Raw genomic sequence first — 17,039 nt, forward strand, 5'->3', positions numbered from 1 at the left:
CATCTCCCCTCCTGGAGGAGGTTAGTTCCTCTGATGTCTCCCATTCTCTCTCACTGCCTATGGACATCCTCCACTGATTACCATTCCCCTTTCCTTTATATTCTTTCTTTTTCTTCTTCCTTTTCTTTCCTTTCCCTTCCTTCCTACCTTTTTCTGTTGCCCAGGCTGGAGTGCAGTAGCACGATCTTGGCTCACTGCAGCCTCTGACCTCCTAGACTCAAGCAATCCTCCCACCTCAGCCTCCTGAGTAGCTGGGACTACAGGCACATGCCACCATGCCTAGCTAATTTTTGCATTTTTAGTAGAGATGGGGTTCTACTATGTTGCCCAGGCGGATCTCAAACTCCTGGGCTCAAGTGATTCTCCTGCCTCAGCCTCCCAAAGTGCTGGGACTGCAGGCATGAGTCACCACGCCTGGCCTCCTTTATTTTCAACTTTCCCTTCTTACTGGCTCTTTCTTTTCTTTTTGTTTTGTTTTTGAGATGTAATTTCTCTCTGTCCCCCAGGCTGGAGTACAGTGGCGCAATCTCGGCTCATTGCAAGCTCCACCTCCTGGAGCCATTCTCCTACCTCAACCTCCCGAGTAGCTGGGACTACAGGCGCCCGCCACCACACCTGGTTAATTTTTTGCATTTTTAGTAGAGACGGGGTTTTACCGTGTTAGCCAGGATGGTCTCGATCTCCTGACCTCGTGATCCGCTCGCCTTGGCCTCCCAAAGTGCTGGGATTACAGGTGTGAGCCACCGCGCCTGGCCTTGCTGGCTCTTTCTACTCAGCATGTAACTATGCTTGTCTCTCCTATAATAAAATACCTTTCTCAGTCTTGTGTCTTCCTCTTATGATCATTACCTTACTTACTTTTTAGTAGTAGTCTAAAGTCCCGAATTTTTCCTTTCTTCTTTTTTTAACCTACAGAAATCTACCTTTCCTCGTTACTCCTCTGAAATAAACTTGCCTAGGTTTTCACTGCCTACAAGCTTTCCCTTGTAGGAAAGTTCCTCCCCGTAGTATCTCACCATGCTGATCACTTCCTCCTTGAAACTCTCTCCTCCGCGTCCATGAATGACTCTCATTTTTCTCTAACCTCTCCTTATCAGTTTATATGTTAGGCTATGTTCCCTCAGGAGCAATCAGATAAGGATTGAATGCACGCACTTTACTTGGGAGGAGATCCTAAGAAACACTGGCAGGGGAATGGGGAGGTGGGGCAGGGAAAGGAAGGAAGACTGTATGGGGAGTGCTAATGAGCAGGGGTGGCTGTGGGCAACCAGGGTTCAGTTCCACTGAGGAAACACTGGGACACCATGGAATGTACACCTCCAAGTGGTTCCACATGAGGAATAATGAGTTGGGCTGTTTGATCCATTGTTGGGGAGGAAAAACTTTTCCTGAACCCTCTTAGGTTCAGTTCTGAGGGGCTGCAAATTTAACTGACAAGAGAAATAATATATATGCATATGGCAGTGCACAAAAGAAATGAGGATGATTTATTTACCTAACTTAATAGGGGAGAGAGGGGGCAAAAAGACTCCTGGGGGAAGAACGAAGGGGTTTCTAGGGAACAAACAGGAGATAAGGAAGTTTGTGATCATGTTTGTTTATGCAGGTGCACATGGTCTTCTATTTTATGTCCATATACCCCTGGAGAGGGGATGAATGGCAGCCTCATTCCCAAAAGGTTCTGCTTTTACTGAAATAAGGGAAGCTTCGAGAAGGCTTATTTTTGCCTCTATTGAATCTTAAATGTCTTTAGTTTAAAATAATCCTCATGCCAACTTTGGGGTTGAGAGTGCATCGTCAAACCAACAATTCCCCAGCATCCCTGGATGAGGGCTCTTCCTGGAGGTGTTGGCTCCTTGGTAATTGTAGCCTGCCTTTCCTGCTGGCTGCTTGCTCCTTCTGTTGGAAAAAGCTTAGGCAGCGAGTTCAGGAACAAATGCTGAGTGCCAAGGGGACATAGGCTACTGCCTATTTTTCTCTTCCCCGACTTGCTTATTGTTCTTTCCCCCCACCTCCGCTTTTTCACATTCTTCATTTTTGTCAGGTGATCTTATCAACTCTCAGTTACCTAACACTCTGATGTAACACAAATCCACATCCCTTCCCTTCTCATGTCCCTCAAGGTCTAGACCTGTATACTGAATACACCTGCCTGTTGAGCATCTTATCTTGGGTTGTCCATTGCAAACTCAACATAAATAATATTGGGGTTGTAGTTCCTCAAATCCTGTTTATTTTCTGTTATTCCCCACCTTGTCTTGCTTTTCTAGAAATCCAATCTTCTCATTGCTGCCAGGATTTTTTCTAAAACACCTATCCTACAATATGGCCAGGTACTATTTTAGGTGGTAGGGATACACCAATGAACAAAACAAGGTTCCTGCTTTCATGAGCCTGAATTCTATAGCCAAATATATAAAACAATAGAGAAGAAAAATATCAGTGGTAAGTTCCACGCAGACTGGGGAACTACTTTTGATTTGAGAGGTCAGGAAAGGTTTTGCTGAAGAGAAGACATTAAAGCTCAGAGCTGAATGACACACCTTGAGTGGCATTCAGGAGACATCCACACTTCCCGGATGAAAATCCTTTAGTGACTTCCCAAAGTTCTCGGGATGTAAGTCCATATTTCACAGCATGGCAGAGAAGGTCTTCTGGCATCTGGCCAATTGTCTTCCTCTCCAGCTTCTTTACATCACACGACATTAAAGCATTCAATCCTCACAAGCACCTTGTAAAATAGCAGCTAAGCTGGCTGAGTTCTCTGATGGTCTGATTCATCTTTGTACTGTCACTGCGTTAGTAGTTGGCTCAACAAATGTTCATTAAACAAGCAAGGTGTTGGACAAAAAGCATGGATGCTTAAGGCAGGTCTAGACTGGCGCTCAACAAAAATAAGGTAATTCACATTTGCAATTTAAAATTTTCCTCGTAGCTACATTAGGAAAGTAGAAGCAACACATGAAGTTGTCATAATATTTTATTTATCCAAATATATCCAAAATATTATCAGTTTAACATGTGATTCATATAAAGTTAATGAGATATTGTACATTCTTTTTTTCATTCTCAGTCCTCAAAATCTAATGTGTGTATTTCACACTTACATCACATCTCAATTCGGACTAGCCACTTTCCAATAAAGCTCAGCAGTCCCGCGGGGTGGCTCACACCTGTAATTCCTCAGCTCTGGGAGGCGGAGGCAGGTGGAGCACTTCAGGAGTTTGAGACCAGCCTGGGCAACATGGGGAGACCCCCCCGTTTCCACAAAACAAAACAAAAACCAAAAAAATTAGTGGTGTGAACCTTTGGTCCCAGCTACTCAGGAGGCTGAGGTGAGAGGATCGCTTGAGCCCAGGAGTTCCAGGTTGCAACAGACTATGATAGTGCCACTGCACTCCAGCATGGGCGATAAAGTGAGACCTTGTCTCCAAAAATAAAAATAAAAATACAACAACAACAACAAATCCCACAAGTGCTCAGCAGCCACATGTGGCTAGTGGCCACCTCCCCAGAAGCAGCCCGGCCACCCACCACCTACCACTTTTTACCTATTTCGCCTTCTCCGCAGGCCTCCCTAGCACTACCAGTTGTCTTACTTCTTGGCGAGTCCTTTGTGACTCCCACTATACAAGCCCCTCAAGGCCAGGCCTTGCCCTGAACGGTGCCCGGGCAGAGCAGACGCTCCATCAACGCTGTCCCCGCCTGAGTCCGCGTCCAGGGGATCCGCAGGCACCGTACTCTGTTTCCACGCGCCTGGGCCGCCCCTCGCCCGGCCTCCCGCAGGCCCACCCCTCGCCAGGCCCAGGCCCATCCCTGGAATGTTCGCTGGAAATCGTGGACGTGACTGGGAGGAGCCTGCCCGCCCCGGCTCTCTCTCGGCGCCGCGCGCCCACAGGGTCCGCGCCAGCGACCATGGCGGAGCCCACGGTGTGCTCCTTCCTCACCAAGGTGCTGTGCGCCCACGGCGGCCGCATGTTCCTGCGGGACCTGCGCGGCCACGTGGAGCTGTCGGAGGCCAGGCTCCGGGACGTGCTGCAGCGCGCCGGGCCCGAGCGTTTCCTGCTGCAGGAGGTGGAGACCCAGGAGGGCCTCGGAGACGCGGAGGCCGAGGCGGCGGCCGGCGCGGTGGGCGGTGGTGGCACCTCCGCCTGGAGGGTTGTGGCCGTGTCCTCTGTGCGCCTCTGCGCCCGCTACCAGCGCGGCGAGTGCCAGGCCTGCGACCAGCTGCACTTCTGCCGCCGGCACATGCTGGGCAAGTGCCCCAACCGGGACTGCTGGTGAGAAGGCGACGGCGGGCGGGGACTGTGGGCGCTGGCCGCGGGCCTGGCCGTCCGGCTGGAAGCGGGAGCGACGGGAAGGGGGCTTCGTCCCGGCCGGGCCGGGGCCGGGGACGCGGGGCTGGACGACCCCCTCCCGCAGGCCCTTCCCGGGGCGGCCTCCCCCGCGCTCCCAGCAGCTGGGCGGAAAGGCGCGAAGGTCTTCTCCATGGAGACGTCTCTACCGCCCCCGCTAGAAAAGTTGCTGCCGCCGCCCGCCCCCCTCCCCCCGATCCTGTGCGACGCGGCCGGGTTAAATCCGGAGTGGGACTTTAGAGTTCACTTACTCCGGTGATCTTTGGCGGGAGGTGGGGGGCAAGGGGCGTCTGAGGATCCCATGAGATCCCTGGACCCTTTATTCGGAAATCGCCCGTTCCCCCATATCCACACACTTCTGCAGAAGCGGGTCTGCGCCCTCTAGGTTTAACAGCGCTGAGCCAGTCTCACCCCAGGAAACAGGGCTGGAGGGCTTGGGTGAGGCCTGTGGTTCCTGACTGCCAGAGCTGGGGTTCGGGGCTGCCTCCTGCCCCCAGGCTGTGCTTCACATCCCCGAATTTTCCTTGGTTGTCTCTAGCCACACACATCGCCAAAGCAGTGCTGGGGATAGGGGCGCTTTCTTTTTGGTGGACTGTGGGGGTGGGCAGCTGTTGCCAGGGAGAAGGCCAGGTGCAGTCGCCTACAGAACAGATGCGCATCCTCAGGCGAGGTACGAGGTGGGCGACCCTTGGCTTCAAAGCATTCCTACTGAAAATTCCAATGACCCTGGGAGAGGAGTTACTTCAACCCAACTTTCTTATTTTCCATCAGTGCTTATTAGGCCATGCTGTCCCCAGTTTCATGAAAATTATTCAACTTCACATGTATTAAATAAATTGAAAGCTGTTCAAGGCAAGGAAGTGGACAGACTGGTCCTTCTTCACCTGGGCATCTGACCGAGGGCTTTGTTCTTTTAGGTCTACCTGTACCCTTTCCCATGATATCCACACACCTGTCAACATGCAGGTGCTGAAAAATCATGGACTTTTTGGTCTCAATGAAGCCCAGCTTCGGATCCTGCTTTTGCAGAATGACCCTTGTCTTTTACCAGAGGTGAGTCATCAAGGAGTCACCCTCATGTCACATTTGTTACAAGTACTTTCCCCATTTACTTTTCTTTTGGCTTTAGATATTTTAATTGCTTTGAAGCAACATGATTCAGTTTCACATGCTTTAAAGGTAACCTTTATAATTGCTATCATGGCAAAATAGTATGTTTGTTTGGGTTTAGCCATATACAAAGTAGTTTTAAAAACAAAATAGTACAAATTCCAAGAGAAAATTGGAACATCAATTAAGACCACTAATTAAAAGCAGGATTTTCTAATCTAGCACAGTGATGCTGTCATAGACACCTCCACTTGGCCAGAAGAGGGATGGAAAGAAGGGAAGATGTTGAGAAAACAGAGGATAGTTCATCATTGTGGCCCGATTTTAACTCTAAGGCATTTCAGAGTCTAGAATGGAAGATAGCCACAAGACTAGAGGTAGGAGCTGGAGCCTTTGGTGCAGGTGGCAGAGGCTGCTCTCAAGGCAGCAGAATCTGTACCCCGAAGGCAGTCCTGGAGTTGATCTCAGGAACAAGGAGGTTTCTTCCTGACATGCGTAACCTGTTTCATTTCTTCGAGCACTGAAGCCAAGTCTGGTACGTCATGGTTTTGAGCCAGATGCATTCCAACCAACCATGTTGCCTGAAGTAGATCCAAGCAGTAGCTGAAGCAGGTTATTGGCAGGAAGGGTGAGGAGGGTGGCTGCACCTATGAGGCTGGGTCCAGTCCTTCCTCTCTCAGAGAGGAGGTGTGGTGCTGCTGCTATTTGCCTTTTAATTTTATAGTACTTTTTGATTTATAGAAGTTTAGTATTTTTTTTTTTTTTTGAGACGGAGTCTCTCCCTGTCATGCAGACTGGAGTGCAGTGGCGATCTCCACTCACTGCAAGCTCCGCCTCCCAGGTTCACGCCATTCTCCTGCCTCAGCCTCCCCTGTAGTTGGGACTACAGGCGCCCGCCACCACGCCCGGCTAATTTTTTTGTATTTTTAGTAGAGACGGGGTTTCACCGTGTTAGCCAGGAGGGTCTCGATCTCCTGACCTCGTGATCCGCCTGTCTCGGCCTCCCAAAGTGCTGGGATTACAGGCGTGAGCCACCGTGCCTCGCCAGAAGTTTAGTATTTTTATTTTGTCAAATATATGGATTTTTTTTTTTGGTGTGCTCTTTTTTGGGGTGTATCCCGGGCCTGGGCCCAGCCTCACCTTGTCATATTAGACTAAGTGTTTTGTGAGCAGCTGAGGGGTTGGTTGCACTTAAAACAGGAGCCTCCCCGGTGCCTCCACTTGTTCCCATCACCTGGGACTGGAAGTAGGTGACATATGGCACAAAACGTGACCATGTAGGCAGCAGGGACCGTGGAAAAACACAGTGCATGAGGCATGAATGGTGCTTCACATCTCTTGTATGAAATGCCTGATGATTGCTTTTACCACTCTCTCAATAAAAAAGACAGTAGACAAATGAGGTTCATGCTGGTGCATTAATGGACAAATTTCTAGAAAAATATAGCTCGTCAAAATGGGTTCAAGAAGAAATGGAAAGCCAAAATAGTCTCATAAAAATTTTTAAAATAAAAGCATTAAATACACATCAAAGCATTAGAAGGCTTGTACAAGAAAACATCAGACTTACATAGTTTTTTTTTTTGGAGACAGGGTCTTTCTCTGTCACACAGGCCAGAAGTACCTCGACTCACTGTTGCCTCTGCCTCCTGAGTTCAAGTGATCCTCCTACCTCAGCCTCCTGAATAGTTGGGACTATAGGCATGTGCCACCATGCCCAGCTAAGTTTTGTACTTTTTGGTGGAGACAGCATTTCACCGTGTTGGCCAGGCTGGTCTTAAATGCCTGACGTCAAGTGATCCCCTCAGCCTCCCAAAGTACTGGGATTACAGGTGTGAGCCACTGTGCCTGGCCAGGCTTATGTAGTTTTACAGTTGAATTCTATCAAATTTTTGTCTGTATTGAAGTATAGTTGATAAAAATTTTATATTTACAGTGTATAATGTGATGTTTTAATATATTTACATTGTGAATTGATTGCAACGATTAAGCTAATTAGCATACCATTATTTCACATGGCTATTATTTTTTGGGTGTGGTAAGGACAGCAATTTTCAGGTATACAGTATTTTTTTTTTTTTAATTTATTTTCTTTTTTTTTTTGAGATGGAGTCTCACTTTGTCATCCAGGCTGGAGTGCAGTGGCGCGATCTCGACTCACTGCAAGCTCCGCCTCCCAGGTTCACGCTGTTCTCCTGCCTCAACCTCCTGAGTAGCTGGGACTACAGGCGCCTGTCACCATGCCCAGCTAATTTTTTGTATTTTTTTTAGTAGAGATGGGGTTTCACCATGTTAGCCAGGATGGTCTCGATGTCCTGACCTCGTGATCTGCTTGCCTCGGCCTCCCAGAGTGCTGGGATTACAGGTGTGAGCCACTGTGCCTGGCCATTACGTTATTATTAACTACAGTCACCAGGCTGTACAGTAGATTTCCGGAAATTCATCCTGTCTAATTGAAACTTTGTTCCCTTTGACTTACATATCCCTATTCTCCTTAATTCTAACAAATCTATAAGGAACAGGCTGTTCTAATATTTGAAGTAGGTCTAGGATCTATTTTTCATGATCTCCAATTCTTGAACCACTATCATACTAATTAGTTTATCTTTCATTTTTAAAGTTTATTTATTTACTCTTTTTGAGACATGGTCTCGCTGTGTTGTCCCAGCTGGAGTGCAGAGACAGGGTTTTGCCATGTTGCCCAGGCTGGTCATAGCTCACTGCAACCTCGACCTCCTGGGCTCAAGCAATCCTTGCATTTCAGCCTCTCTAGTAGCTGGGACTACAGATGTTCATCACCACACCCGGCTACTTTTGTTTTGTTTTGTTTTTTGAGACTGACTCTTGCTTTGTCATCTAGGCTGGAGTGCAGTGATGTGATCTTGGTTCACTGCAATCTCCAGCTCCCTGGTTCAAGCGATTCTCCTGCCACAGCCCCCTGAGTAGCTGGGATTGCAGGCACTCGCCACCATACCCAGCTAATTTTTTGTGTTTTGAGTAGAGATGGGGTTTGTCGTTTTGGCCAGGCTGGTCTTGAACTCCTGACCTCAAATGATCCGCCCACCTCGGCCTCCCAAAGTGCTGGGATAACAGTTGTGAGCCACAGTGCCCAGCCTCCAGATACTTTTTTTGTTTTGTTTTGTTTTTGTTTGTTTTGTAGATAGAGTCTCACTCTGTCACCCATACTGGAGTGCAGTGGCGTGATCTTAGCTCGCTGCAACCTCCGCCTCCCAGGTTCAAGCAATTCTCGTGCCTCAGCCTCCTGAGTAGCTGGGACTACAAACATGTGCCACCATGCCTAGCTAATGTGTTGTGTTTTTAGTAGAGACAGGGTTTCGCCATGTTGCCCAGACTGGTCTGAAACTCCTGAGCTCAGGCAATCTGCCTGCCTCGGCCTTCCAAAGTGTTAGGATTACAGGTGTGAGCCGGTGTGCCCCGCCTACTTTTTAATTTTTTTTGTAGAGACAGGGGTCTTGCTGAGTTGCCTAGGCTGGTCTTGAACTCCTTGGCTGAAGCGGTTTGCCATCCTTGGTCTCCCAAACTGCTAGGAGTACAGCCATGAGCCACTGTGCCTGGCTGATTTTGTTTGCTTGTTTAATCAATTCATGTTTCCTTTTCCAGATAAGCTTTAGAATCACTTAAATTCCTAAAACGATTTTAAAGGAATTCTTTCAGAAGGGTAGGAATTACATTAAAGTTATGAATTTATTTTAGAAAATTGGCATCACAATTATAAATAGGATGCTATTTCGTTTTAAACCAGGTCATCTGTGTCTTGTAGGATTTCCCCTATTTTAGATTTGACTGATTACATTCCTTTAGTACTATTTAACATGTTCCTGTATCGGTCAAATTTTGGTCAGATTTAGGATTTATTTTACTTTATTTTATTTATTTATTTATTTTTGAAATGGAGTCTCGCTGTGTCGCCCAGGCTGGAGTGCAGTGGCACAGTCTTGGCTCAGTGCAACCTCCACCTCCCCAGTTCATGTGATTCTCCTGCCTCAGCCTTCTCAGTAGCTGGAATTACAGGTGTGTGCCACCATGCCCGGCTAATTTTTGTATTTTTAGTAGAGTTGGGGTTTCACCGTGTTGGCCAGGCTGGTCTTGAATTCCTGACCTCAGGTGATCCTTCTGCCTTGGCCTCCCAAAGTGCTGGGATTACAGGCGTCATCCGCCACGCCCGACCAGGATTTATTTTATAGCAGGAATTTTTTTACATGTGGAACATTGTTAGGATGACTCACCATCCCATTTGCCTGGGACTGAGGGGTTTCTGGGGATGTCGGATGTTATAGTAAAACCTGAACAGTTCTATTTCCTGTTGCATCACATCGGGAGGCATATAATGTCATCCTTGTGTGAGAGGCTAAGACTGATGTGTGGTTTCAGGGTCAACAGCCTGATCCCATCATTATAAAGTTCCCCATCAGTGTGGTCTTGGTGTGTCTGGGATAGACCCAGTTTGTCTGAGTTGTCCTAGGGTGATTATTAATAGTGCTCCCTTGCACCCTAAAAATGCCGTTGTCTGGATCATAAATTATATCTTTGTGCCACCCGTTGAAATTGGTTTCCCTGGAAGCAGAGCCTGAGATAGAGACCGAGGTGCATGTGATTTTTTTTTGAGGGTGGGCTTTTCAGGAAAACCCAGTATGGGAGAGAGGGAAGCAGGGTCTAAGGAAGGAAAAGCTACAATCACATTAGTTCTGGCCTTGACTTGATTCATGGGGAGCTGTGGAACAAAGATCACACTGAGTCTAGCTTTGAGGCACTTCAGCATTTTTTTTAGCTTTGTCTAAGTCATTCATTGGCTACAGGCCTTGGGGGCAGAGGGCAGGTCAGCTGAGAGTGTAAAGTAAGAGAGGGGCAACTGTGAGTCACCAGCAGCCAGTACCCACAGCAGCTGGAGTATGGTTAGCACTACTACGCTATCATCAGGCTTTCACCCCAAGACTTTAACAGCCACTGGTGATCAGAAGGAGTCATTTAGTCTTAGTTTAGCTACAGAAGCTATAGTTTATTGGCTTGAAAGATGGAGTGAGAACTAATATTGGCCGAGTGTGGTGGCTCACACCTGTAATCCCAGCACTGTGGGAGGCCGAGGCGGGCAGATCGCCTGAGGTGAGGAGGTGGAGACCATCCTGGCCAACATGGTGAAACCCTGTCTCTACTAAAAATACAAAAATACCTAGCTGTGGTGGTGAACGCCTGTGGTCTCAGCTACTCAGGAGGCTGAGGCAGGAGAATCGCTTGAACCCAGGAGATGGAGGTTGCAGTGAGCCAAGATGGTGCCACTGCACTCCACCCTGGGTGACAGAGCGAGACTCCATCTCCCAAAATAAATAAATAAATAAATGAAAACTGGTATTTCAGGTGTTGCCTCATTTCTGTACCAGGTCTGTTTGCTCTACAACAAAGGGGAAGCCCTCTATGGCTACTGCAACCTGAAGGATAAATGCAACAAGTTTCACGTGTGCAAATCCTTTGTCAAGGGAGAGTGCAAACTCCAGACCTGCAAACGGTCCCATCAGCTTATCCATGCTGCGTCCTTGAAGCTGCTGCAGGACCAAGGACTGAATATTCCAAGTGTTGTTAATTTTCAGATAATCTCCACCTACAAGCATATGAAGCTGCACAAGATGCTTGAAAATACAGGTAGGAAAATTCAAGGAGGACAGAGAAGTATCAGAGATATAGTTTTGGGCTGCTTCACTGTAAAGAAGTAAGAACAGTGACATGAAAGTGAGTCCGGGGGCAAAGCAGTTCCTATGTTAATTTCAGCTTTGTTCTTGGGAAAATTTAGAACAGGAAACATTTTATTGTAGAGAATGGTGATCCTAACCAAAGGAGGGAAGGGATGGAGTTTATCTTTAGCACTGTCACTGCCAGCTACTAGAATGTATCCAAGTGATTGAACAGTAGCTTGTTGGTAAATTGGATGTCAGGTTTTTTATTGAGAGGGAGTCTTGGTCTGTCGCCCAGACTGGAGTGCAGTGGCACGATTGTGGCTCACTGCAACCTCTGCCTCCCGGGTTCAAGCGATTCTCCTGCCTCAGCCTCCCGAGTAGCTGGGACTACAGGCATGTGCCACCATGCCCAGCTAATTTTTGTGTTTTTAGTAGAGACAGGGTTTCACCATGTTGGCCAGGATGGTTTCAATCTCTTGACCTCATGATCTGCCTGCCTCGGCCTCCCAAAGTGCTGGGATTATAGGCGTGAGCCACGCGCCCGGCCCAGTAGAACAGTTTTAATGGCGTGGTTAGGAAAAAGAGGAAGGAGATGGGCCAGTGACTGGAAAAGTAAGATTAATGTAGGGATGGCTTTCTTTTCATAAATAGAATTTTGGCTTTGTTAATTTTTAAGTAATTTTAATGACATTGTAGAACAATTTGGAAAATAGCAACTGGAAATGCAAATTGTATATGATTTTGCTCACTCTAATCTACTATACTTGTTACAATTTTATTATAGGCCCTTTGGTTCTGTTATATACAAACATGAATCCAGTTGTGCTCAAAGTACATGTTAATTTAATATCTTAAATTTCTACTTTATACAACATATTTTCTCATCTTGCTAGGAATATTGCATATTCCCATTATAAATATATTCCCATAGTCTTTCAGTAATTTTTGTTGTTTTTGGAGACAGGATCTTGCTCTGTTGCCTAGGCTGGAGTACAGTGGCGCAATCGTGACTCACTGCAGCCTGGAACTCCTGGGCTCAAGTGATCTTTCTGCTCAGCCTCCCTAGTAGCTGGAACTATAGGCACATGCCACCATGTCCAGCTGTTTTGTTTTAAATTTTTCTTTTGTAGGTACAAGGTTTTGCTGTTGACCAGGCTGGTTTTGAACTCCTGGGCTCAAGCAGTCCTCCAGCCCTGGCCTCCCAAAGTGTTGGGATTACAGGCGTGAGCCACTGCACCTGGCCTTTAGTAGTTTTTTAAAGTCTACAAAGTGTGGTTTGGTGTTAATTATAATGCATTCGGTTACTTATTCCGTTACATTTGCTGGTACCGGAAAATCAGTGGGTGGTAGGCTTAGGAGAATTGCTGTTGGGAAAAGTAAATCACCGAAGGTGGAGTTGCTAAACTTTCACCATGCTAAGCTTTTCATGTGTTGGGATGTTAGTGTCAGATGTAGTGAATGCAGGCAGGGAGGGCTCTGCATATACCAGTGTCGGGGCTGTTTAGGGAACCGTGAGTGATGGCAGGTTGGCAGGTACCTTCTACCCTATGCTGTGTCTAGGGCTTGTCACTGTCTTCATCTGGTTTTGCTTGGTGAGTCTCTCCTGTGACACAATGACTTGCTGCTTGCTCTCTCTCTCTCTCTCTATTTTTTATACACACACACACACATAATTTTTTAAAATCCAGAAGACATGAACTCTCCAAATCCAGGTTTTGGGAGTCTTGTCTGATGTCTGGTTAGCTGGGCCGTTGCTCCCGACATAAAATGAAACTTGGGGTATCGTAGGAAAACTTATCCCTTTCCTCTTTGTAGAGAATTCATCGCCTTCTACTGAGCATTCACAAGGCCTTCAGAAGCAAGGAGTGCACGCAGCTGGAGCCGCAGAAGCTGGTCCTCTGGCTTCTGTCCCCGCTCAGTCGGCTAAGAAGCCCTGCCCAGGTAAACCTTAAAGGGGGTCAGTGAACTAAGAAGAAGCTTGTCCAGCTTGGAAGATCTGAAAACAAGCCTTCTGTTTAGCTTTAATTTGTAACCATTCATTCATTTAATGATAGATTTGTAATGGTCATAATAACATCTACCTCACAGTGTGTTGTGAGAAGTAAAGAAGATGGAAAAGGAGAAAATGTCCTTTTGGAAGAATACAGTTGGGCATGGGTGGTTGGGGATGGGGTTGGACGTTGAGCAGGCAAAGAGAGGCTAAAATTGAGTGCAGATGGGGCCAGTCCAGGGCAAGTGCTGAAGATGGCAGCTTCTACCTGCAGCTCCTAGGTGCTTTCCTCAGGCTGGGTGGATGGAGTTCTGCTGACTTTTGTGGTCCACCATAGTTTTTCTGTCAGTGTATATTGTGGCAATCATAGAGTACTTTGCACACTTTTTTTTTTTACTTAATATTGTTTCATAAGCATCTTTCTATATTTGTTCACATCATACATAATCATGTTTTTGCACAGATACATTAATATCTCATAGTTTATTTAACTACTTGCCTTTTTCTAACAATTTTTTTTGAGATGATCTTGCTCTGTTGTCCAGGCTGGAGTGCAGTGACGTGATCTCGGCTCACTGCAGCCTTGACTTCCTGAGCTCAGGTGATCCTCCCACCTCAGCCTCCTGAGTAGCTGAGACTACAGGTATGCACCACTACTGGCTAATGTTTTGTATTTTTTTTTGTAGAGAGGGTATTTTGCCATATTGTCCAGGCTATTATTGAACTCCTGGGCTCAAGCACTCTGCCTGCCTCAGCCTCCCAGGGTGCTAGGATTACAGGCGTGAGCCACTGCACCCAGCCTCTAACAAATTTTGAATATAACTCCTGTCTTAAAATCTGCAGAATATTGAATTTTTCCAACTATTTTTTACTTTTGCTTAGCTTATAGATGCTAAAGGATAGTGTCATTTGCATTTTTAAAAATATATGTATGAGTGAATAGTTTTCTGGTGTCTGCTTTCTGATTGTCCTTATTTTTTCATTTTACATTTGGCATTTTATTAACGGGGTCCTCATCTATGCTGATGTGGGACAGCCTTTAATGAGGCTTCGCAATTTTCATGAAAGGATCTCAGCAATACTGTGTTTGGATGATACTCAATTTTTGTAGGTCCATCCTCAGCCAGTAGTACAGCGTATATAACCTTTGGGTTCTCTCCAGAGACTTCTACCTCACTCTGTCTACTCTTTTTTTTTTTTTGAGACGGTTTCACTCTTGTTGCCCAGGATGGAGTGCAATGGTGCAATCTCAGCTCACCGTAACCTCCACCTCCTGGGTTCAAGCAATTCTCCTGCCTCAGCTTCCCAAGTAGCTGGGATTACAGGCATTTGCCACCGTGCCCAGTTAATTATGTGTTTTTATTAGAGACGAGGTTTCACCTTGTTGGTCAGGCTGGTCTCGAACTCCTGACCTCAGGTGAGCCGCCTGCCTTGGCCTCCCAAAGTGCTGGGATTACAGGCATGAGACTCTTTCTACTCTTCGTCTCGTACTGAACTTTTACCAAAGCCCAGTTGCTATAGTTTGAAGGATGGGCAGTTTATCCATTCCTTAAACTTGTACCCATTCTTCCTGTGGCTCAGGATGGACCATCAGAAGTCTGTGTACGTCACCCATTTCATGCTCCCTTTCCCCTTTCTCCTTTCCTTCCTACTCTCCACCTACCTAGCTATGTTCATTGAGTTACATTTCAATATTTTGTGGTTTATCTTCATCAAGGGGTACCACAAGAAGCAGCTTTATGAAATTAAATTTTTTGTTCTGTTTGTTGTAGTTATCGCCAAATGTTACTGTGTAAATTGTTGTTGTTTTTTTTTTAATTCAACTGTCCTGCAGTAACATAACATTTGAGAAACAGAGACAATGTAATAAGTTTTCATAACGCTGAATTAATATAGAGAAATTTTTATCATGAAATGCTATCTTTTCAATTGGGGGAAAAGCAAAAGTGTCCTTTTTAAAGTGAGAAATGGCCGTGTTTTCTCCTAATGGATGGTAAGAGTCATGCCACTTGTGTTGACCTTTTTACTTTCATTATCAACAATCTTTCTGAAAGCCCTGATGCTCTGCATATTTTGTTTCTTTTTTTCTAGTCTAGATTTCTGCCGGTGATAAGTAAAAAAATATTTTTACATTTAATTATTACTATTATTTACACTTATCATTTTACTATATGTATTTTTGTAGTGAGCTATCTTAAATCTTTAATGGAAACAGTGTAGGGTATAAATGCATTTCCTTTACCTTGAGAGACTTGGTGGACCTTTACTTGTTTATGTTCTGTTTTTATATCTTATCATTATGCTTTTATATGTGAAGTTATTGGTCCTCTGTTATCTTTGTTGTAGTATTTTATTCAGTTCTATAATAGTCTACTTTAATCTTAGTTCCGTTGGTATTCATTCTGTAAAATATTTTATATAACCATGCCTGTCTTTCTCTGATTTTCACTCATGATTCGGCTGTTAGAAAGTTATTGCATTATAGTTGGAGAAGAGTTTTCTTTGGTAATTTATCGGGGTTTTTGATGTAAAGTCGCATGTCTGTGGACTCTACAAATTCAACATATTCTAAGTTGAATTGTGAATTTCCCTCTACTCTTGTTCCTCCTTTTATTTCCTTATTTTTGAATGTTACCACTATCTACCTAATGGCACAGGCAAAAAGCTGCAAATTGTCCTATACTTTTCTTTCTCCTTGTTCCCTTTGTCAAATTGGTTACCCAGTGTTGGAGAGTTTCTTCCCCTCAAAAGCCTTTCAAATATTTATCCTTCTCTGCCGCTTGCTTTCCACCCCGTACTTACTGCCTTGTTTCAAGCCCTCATCGCCTTCCTGCATATATCCCACAGATGCATAAACGCCGTGGTTTTCAAGACGTGTGTTACGGGAGTTTTTGGTCAAAGGTGCCCTGTTCCCACTGCAGTGATGGTAGCCTCGTTTTAATCTTGAATAGAATAGGCTTTTGTGGATTTCACTGTTCTCCTTGCCACTCTTCACTTCTCCCGCCTTCCATCTGGCTGCCTGATGTTTTGAAAGCAAACCCAATCATACCATTTTTTTCCTGCTGAAACCTTCCTTGGTCCTCATCATGTAGGGTAGTATTTGTAAATTCAAACGCCTGCAGGGTCTAGAAAGGTGAGTTAAATGGATGACGTGAACTGGATGCAAGAGAAGTGGGAGAAGGGAGAAGTGCTGTGGCAAACTGTCCCATCTAAAAGGGATGCCTGCCTCTTGTATCCATATGGGAATGTGTGCCCACTTTGTCATATTGCCCAGTTTTTAAAAAAGAAGCCAGAAATTCAGATTGTTATGAGACATTTTCTGATTGAATGTTGACTTTAGTCGAGTTTTTAAAATGCAGACCAACATTGTATATACTTGACCCACTTGGAATTTCTGGAATGTGCTATTTTGTCTTGTGATTCTCTGTAAATGATGTTCCCTGTTTTTTTTTTTCCCCCTTTGAGATGAAGTCTCACTCTGTCGCCCAGGCTGGAGTGCAGTGTCATGATCTCGGCTCACTGCAACCTGTGTCACCCAGGTTCAAGCGATTCTCCTGCCTCAGCCTCCTGAGTAGCTGGGATTATAGATGTGCACCACCATGTCTGGCTAATTTTTGTATTTTTAGTAGAGATGGGGTTTCACCATGTTGGTCAGGCTGGTCTTGAACTCCTGACCTCAGGTAATCCGCCCACCTTGGCTTCCCAGAGTGCTGGGGTTATAGGCGTGAGCCACTGCACCCAGCCTGATGTTCCCTCTTTTATAAGTGTCATTCCTTCTTCCTACTTCCTACCTCACAACCTGGCAGAATTAGATTCTTCAAAATGCCAGGTTGGCCTTTCTTGACTCCAAAAGAGGTGGCTCTTGTAGCATTCTTACAGGCCTAGCATAGCACTTAC

General features: G+C 45.7%; 1 protein-coding gene across 1 annotated transcript; it reads left to right on the forward strand.

Moving 5' to 3' along the window:
• The first annotated feature begins 3,431 nt into the window (after positions 1 to 3,431).
• Positions 3,432 to 13,429, forward strand: ZC3HAV1L (zinc finger CCCH-type containing, antiviral 1 like). The gene is made up of 4 exons (XM_033193191.1): positions 3,432 to 4,280; positions 5,273 to 5,408; positions 10,862 to 11,120; positions 12,968 to 13,429. Exons 1-4 carry the CDS (start codon positions 3,916 to 3,918, stop codon positions 13,102 to 13,104), a joined length of 897 nt encoding a protein of 298 aa, XP_033049082.1. The 5' UTR covers positions 3,432 to 3,915; the 3' UTR covers positions 13,105 to 13,429.
• Positions 13,430 to 17,039: the final 3,610 nt, after the last annotated feature.

The sequence above is a fragment of the Trachypithecus francoisi genome, unplaced genomic scaffold (genome assembly GCF_009764315.1).
Source record: "Trachypithecus francoisi isolate TF-2019V2 unplaced genomic scaffold, Tfra_2.0 Lachesis_group4, whole genome shotgun sequence".
Classification (NCBI taxonomy): Eukaryota; Metazoa; Chordata; class Mammalia; order Primates; family Cercopithecidae; genus Trachypithecus; species Trachypithecus francoisi.